The following is a 6,430-nucleotide window of genomic DNA, read 5'->3' as shown; positions in this document are numbered from 1 at the left end:
AGCACTGGGGAGGCAGAGGCAGGTGGATCTCTGTGAGTTCGAAGCCAGCCTGGTCTACAATGCGAGTCCAGGACAGCCAAGGCTACACAGAGAAACTCTATCTGGGGGGGGGGGGCAAAACAAAGCAAATAAACAAAAAAGAAAGGAAGAAAGAAAAGAAAGCAATCATGAATTCTACTGTCCAATGGGACTGATCTTCTAGAGAGAGGGTCTCCCTCGTGGACACAGGACACAGAATTGTCCTGGCCACGGGAAGAAAATGCCACCACCTCGGCCATGTCTCTGGGGATCCAGGAACACCCCTCCCACCCCCACCCCCACCCCTGCTTCCCCAGACTTGTCTCAGGTCTGGACTCCTGAGATTGGGATCCTGGGACAGTGGTCCAGACAGAATGAGATGTAGTTCCAGGGAGGGAAGATGCTCAGAGAGCAGGGCAGGGCTCCTGGGTACCTCTCCTCTGCTCATTAATCCATCCCAGGCCTGAACCTGAGCGCTTGATCCAAACTCCCTATTTGGCAGAACATGGGATACGGGAGCAGGAATTGCAGTGTAGAAGTAGGGCTGACAAAGGCTTGGGAGTTCAAAGCCTGCCAGTTAGCAGTCCCTCTGAGGGACTCAGAACAGGGAGGGCTCTCATTGGCCCAGTTTCAGACTGCCTATTGCCCCCAGCTAGGTGGGTTAGCTACTGTCCGGTGACACACTTTTCCTGAAGAGACACAGCACCACACCTACTCACCCTGGTTAGGGAACCCACGAAGAGACGGAATGAATTACAGATACCGCCGACGTCCAGCTTGGCGAACCAATGAGTTTTATTGGGGTGACTTACAGGAATATCGGTGAAGGGTCACTTACAGGAGCAGACATGACTCACAGACAGCTGCGTCATCAAAGCCCACCCCAGCACGGAGGACAGTTCACAAAAGCTGAGGACCTGGAGCCTGCATCAGCTGCAGACAGTGCAACAGGCTGGATGGACAGTCTCCTTTGGGGGGGGCGTGTCCCTCAGTAGCTCTAACGTCTTACAGGTAGCCCTTCATGTCTGACAGTCTTCTTTGCAGCTTGGCTCTCTTTAGTCTGGCAAGGAGAGGCCTAGAGAATCTGGTCAGTTGGGGGAGGGGGAAGGATCTCTTAAAGCTATTGTTTTTGGTTGTTAACCTCCCAGCTTAAGGAACTTCCCTGCAGAATGGAATGTGCTAACCCCAAAGGAGACCATTTCATAGCTCTTCCTGGCTGTCCTGGGGCACAGAACAGGGACCATCCCAAGTTCTACTGCCCAGCTGGCTGCCTTGTCAGCCAGATGTTCCGCCAGCAGCAGCTGCATTCCACTCAGTCACGAGCAGCCCCACCTCTGGGCCTTTGAGTGGCTCTGCATACATCAGGCGTGACCGTATGCCATGAGTCACGCATCAGGCGTGAGATTTGTCACCTAAGAAGACTGGGCTCCACCCACTGGGGGATGCTGGGACTGTGATTTGCTATGCATCAATGGCTCGAGTGCGCAGAGGTAACCACCTATCAGTGGAGAAACTGGATTAAGGCCAGAGGAATGCCAGATCCTGTCCCAGACTTTTCTTTTTTCTTTCTTTCTGTTTTTGTTTGTTTGTTTTGTTTTGTTTTTGAGACAGGATCTCTCTGTGTTGGCCTTGGCTGTCCTGGACTCACTTTGTAGACCAGGCTGGCCTCGAACTCGCAGCGATCTGCCTGCCTCTGCCTCCCAAGTGCTGGGATTAAAAGGCGTGCGCCACCATGCCCGGCCAAACTTTTCTTTTAGACCACCCCACCCCATTTCCTTGGCAGCACACACACACCAGATCCTAATTACCCAATCTCCTTTCTTCAACCTTTCTACTCCGACCCTGGCAACCCATCGAGTCGGTCCCCCTCAGCATCTGTCACATCAATCTCACCTTCACCTTGATCTTAACACTCTCTCTAAGCCTGTAACCCCAGCACTCAGGGAGGCAGAGACAAGCGGATCTCTGTGAGTTCGAGGCCAGCCTGGTCTACAAAGAGACTCCAGGACAGCCAAGGCTACACCAGAGGAACCGGGTCTCAAAAAACAGATTCTCTCTGGAGGACTGCACCTCTCCTCTGAACACTGTCCTCATCTCACCTCCCCCATCACTCCAGGAGGGAGGTACCGTCTCGTCACAAAGCCTTGGACACAAAATCCTTGTTATTTTGACCAAGTTGGGGACCTGACCACTGGAACTCGTGTGAGGCTGCAGTGAGTGATGGCTCAGCAGTTAAAGGAATTGTCTGTTGGTCCACCTGGCTTTGGCTCCCAGCTCTCACATGGCAGCTAACAACTATCTGTAACTCCAGTTCCAGAGGATCCCAGATACACACGCAGGCGAAGCACACATACACATAAAATGAAAATGAGTCAGGAGGCAGAGGCAGGCAGATCTCTATGAGTTCGAGGCCAGCCTGGTCTACAGAGCGAGTTCCAGGACAGCTACGGGTACACAGAGAAATCTTGTCTCGAAAAACAGATGAATAAAAATAAAAATAATGTCCGGGCTAGGTGGTGGTACCACATGCCTTTAATCCCAGCACTTGGGGGGCAGAGGCAGGTGGATCGCTGTGAGTTCGAGGCCAGCCTGGTCTACAAAGCAAGTCCAGGACAGCCAGAGCTAACACAGAGAAAGCTTGCCTCGAAAAAACAAAATACATACATACATACATACAGACAGACAGACAGACAGACAGACAGACATACAAATAATGATCTGATATGTAACCCCGGGGCTTTGGGGGAGGGGATGTATGCAGTGTCATCTTCCATCATGTACAAGGAAGACAAAGAACGTTAATTTGCATAGAGAAGGGCCTAAGCAAACAGAGAAAGCAGAGCTGGGACCAAGAAAAGAGGCAGAAGAACAACCTGCCCATCTTAGCAGCCCCAAGCTCCAGGCTTCACTAAAGCTTGGGGGCCTTTCCAAACCTCCCTCCCAGTGACCTCTGCTTTTCTATTGAAGCTTAATCTGGTAATCATGTTGGCCTTGCGGCTACAAGTCTTAACAGAATAGGAGCATGCTTTCCAAACTGCCCTAACCTAGGTTCACCATGACCTACGCTTGCCAGACCTGTGCCCTGTAGCCTTGGCTGCTGCCTACCCTCTTATCTGGGACACTCTCTCCTCTGTCTCTCCACCCTTCTAGGCCCAAGCCCAAGGCCTCCTCCCCTCAGTGCTGTCCCTCCCGGCCCCATGCAGTGCTACTGGACAGTACTGAGCTTTCTGCCTCAGCATCCCCACCCTGAACCAGGGGTTAGCGAGGACCTCTTCCCACACTACCTCTATCCAGGCCCCTCACCTTGGTCTGAAAGCCCCCTGGATCTGAGAGGAAAGGTGGCGGTCACAGAGCCTCTGCAAAGCCTCCCCCCACCCCCCATGATGGATCCTGGCATGGCATGAGCTCAGTTCTGCCAACTTCCTCCCCTCATGCGGGACATCCCAAATGTAGGCTCTTCCTACTTCCTGGGCCAGCCACAAGCAGTGCGCTGTGCATACCCACAGCAGGCCCTGGCCACCACAGCAGCACGGGAGGATCAAAGACACGGCACCGGGGCTCAGAAAAGGGCCCTTTATTTCTTCATAAACAGAATCGGTTCACATCCCCATCCGTTCCCCTGGGATCCAGGGAAGGGACAGGGCTTGCAAAAGGTGCCTGTTATTCCAGTGCCTGGGCCCTGCTGTGTGTGCTGAAAGAGCTCTGAGGAAAAGAGAGGGAACATCAGGAAAGAAATGCCAGGGGTTTCTGAGAAGAGGCAGCCATGGGCATCCGGCCTAGAATCACAGCCAGGCTTCCACATCCCCGGGGCATACCTCATGGGAGGTGGGGCCACAGGGACGGTTTGAGAAGTGTCAATCAAAGGCTGATGGGGGGTGGGGAGAGGGGGGGTCAGCAGAGCACAGAGGGCTGTTCCCGGTGCCTGTGAGGTCTTAGGACCCAGACCCTGAAGCACCTGGTTTTTTCAGGTAGATCAGGGGATCAAAGGTGGATGGGTCAGGCACTTCCATCAGTGAGACAGCTGCAGACCCAGATGCCCAGAAGGAAGTGTCCACAGAGGACAATGACACCTGCGACTTGTCCAGTGGGCCTCCCTGAGGCACACTGTGGCTTCCGATGTCACTCCTGAGAATCCTGTTAGAATCTCGGCCTTTCTTGATCTGCCTGGCACCTCAGTTCTTAGAGCTGCTGGGTGACCAGTGGGGGGTTGGGGGAGCACAGTGGGCCTAGGGCCAGCTCTATGACCATGGGGGTGGGACTTTCTGAGCCTTCTCAAGATCTCTGTGGATAACCTCTCAGCCTGTTTGGGGCCTGCTTTCTGGGGGGAGAGTTGTAGTTATGTCAGCCCCGCAGGGAATTTGTTGTAACAGGCCTCACTTAGGATGTAGCGTGTGTCCAAGCTCAGAGCTGCCGCCTGACAGCTCAAGACTGCCGTATGCACAGGTGGTCTTGAACACACAAGTGCAACACACACACACACACACATACACACACACACACACACATGCCCACATATGTACAAACGCAGATACGCCTCTTTACTGACACTGGGGTGTGTATGCTGATGCATGTGCAGGGAGCACACACTGAGGGCTACACACAAAGCCACCTATGGAACTGTGAACATTTACTCACTCCTGCTGCTCAGACCGGAGAGGGTCTAGACACACTGGCAAATGAGTGTGGACATTCACATGAGCTCACAAAGGCAGGCCTGGGACACCTATGGGTAGCGGGTAGGAAACAGCAAGGCAGGGAGGGTGTGCCAGGGTCTAGCTGGCACAGTGCTTGGGCAGACTGCTCAGAATGGTCTCCAGGTTGTGTTTGTCAGCTCGGATCTCAGCGAGGTCGCTCTCAAAGCTCTGGATCTGTAGCTCCTGCCGCGCAGACTCCTCTTGCAGCTGCCTCAGCTTGCGGTGCAGGGCTCCGTGCGAACCCAGTTGCAGCCTCAAGTTTTCTAGTGCCCGCTGGGTCTCGTTCAGAGTCTGGGCAGGGGCTTGGTGGCCACCCAGGGACCCTGTAGAGGAACATGGACGGTCTCAGTAGGGACCAGCTGCCTGCAGGCCCTGGGAACCCCAGCCCCAGGTCAGACACCCGGAAACTGGTCTTTCCAGCACCCACTGGGAAAAATGGACTGGGAGGGGGTGTAAGAGAGGTAAAGGCAGGCTGGGCATGGTGGCTCACGCCTTTAATCCCAGCACTCAGGAGGCAGAGGAAGGCAGATCCCTGTGAGTTCGAGGCCAGCCTGGTCTACAAAGTGAGTCTAGGACAGCCAAGGTGTTACACACAGAGAAACCCTGTATCGAAAAACAAAACAAAACAAAATAAATAAATAAATAAATAAATAAATAAATGGGGAGAGATGAAAGGATGGCTGGGTGGTTGGGTGGTTGGGAGCACTGCCTGCTCTTTGAAAGGACCAGAGTTCAGTTCCCAGCACCCACATGACAGCTCACAATTGCCTGTAACTCCAAGATCTGACACCCTCACACCAGTGCACATAAATTAAAAAATTAAAATTAAAATTAAAAGAGGGGTAAAGGCCTGGGCATCTGTGCTATGGGGGTCACATGCAGAGGGAAGAATTGGAGCTGCAGTGATGGCTGTCACCAGTTAAGAGCACGTGCTGCTCTTTTGGTTTGTTTGTTTGTTTTTCAAGACAGGGTTTATCTATGCAGCCTTGGCTGTCCTGGACCTCGCTTTGTAGACCAGGCTGGCCTCGAACTCACAGCGATCCGCCTGCCTCTGCCTCCCAAGTGCTGGGATTAAAGGCGTGCGCCACCATGCCCAGCACCACTTGCTATTCTTGCAGAGGACCCAGCTTTTGTTCTCAGCACCCACATGGTGGCTCACAACCTTCTGCAATTCCAGTGCCAGGGTGATCTCACACCCCGTTCTGCCTCTGTGGGCACTGCATGCATATGATGCACTTACATACACGCAAGCAAAACACTCCTGTGCCAAATAAAAGTAAAAATGTTAAAACAAGGTATCACAGTTTATTTTTCATTCTTTTGTAATCATGACTGTCCTGGAACTCTCTCTGTAAACCAGGCTGCTCTTGAACTCACGGAGATCTGACTGTCTCTGTTTTCTCAGGGCTAGGATTGAAGGTTTTGTATTTTGTTTGTTTTTCTTTTTTTTTCTTCCTTTTTTTTGGGGGGGATTTTTTGTTTATGTTTTTGTTTTGTTTTGTTTTTTGGGACAAGATCTCTTTGTGTTAGGCTTGGCTGTTTTTTTTTTTTTTTTTTCAAGACAGGGTTTCTTTCTGTACCCCTGGCTATACTGGAATTCACTCTCTGGACCAGATTGGCCTCAAATTCATAGAGTTCTGCCTTTGCCTCCAGAGTCATGGGATTAAAGGTATATACCACCAAAAACCAGCAGGGTTTGTTTGTTTGTTTGTTTGTTT

At 52.2% G+C, this 6,430-nt stretch overlaps 1 protein-coding gene across 4 annotated transcripts in view; it reads right to left on the bottom strand.

The window, feature by feature from the left end:
- Positions 1-3,577: 3,577 nt before the first annotated feature.
- LAMC3 (laminin subunit gamma 3) overlaps positions 3,578-6,430 on the bottom strand; it is a 75,774-nt gene continuing 72,921 nt past the window's right edge. For all 4 annotated transcript variants that reach the window (XM_084797539.1, XM_084797541.1, XM_084797540.1 and 1 more), the window contains exon 28: positions 3,578-5,035. In XM_084797539.1, the coding sequence (XP_084653665.1) occupies positions 4,791-5,035 (245 nt within the window). In that variant the 3' untranslated portion in view covers positions 3,578-4,790. The remainder of the gene's footprint in view (positions 5,036-6,430) is intronic.

The sequence above is a fragment of the Acomys minous genome (assembly GCF_964271855.1).
Source record: "Acomys minous genome assembly, chromosome: 10".
Classification (NCBI taxonomy): domain Eukaryota; kingdom Metazoa; phylum Chordata; class Mammalia; order Rodentia; family Muridae; genus Acomys; species Acomys minous.
Note: the sequence above shows the minus strand (reverse complement) of the source record. Positions and strands in the feature narration are given on the sequence as shown.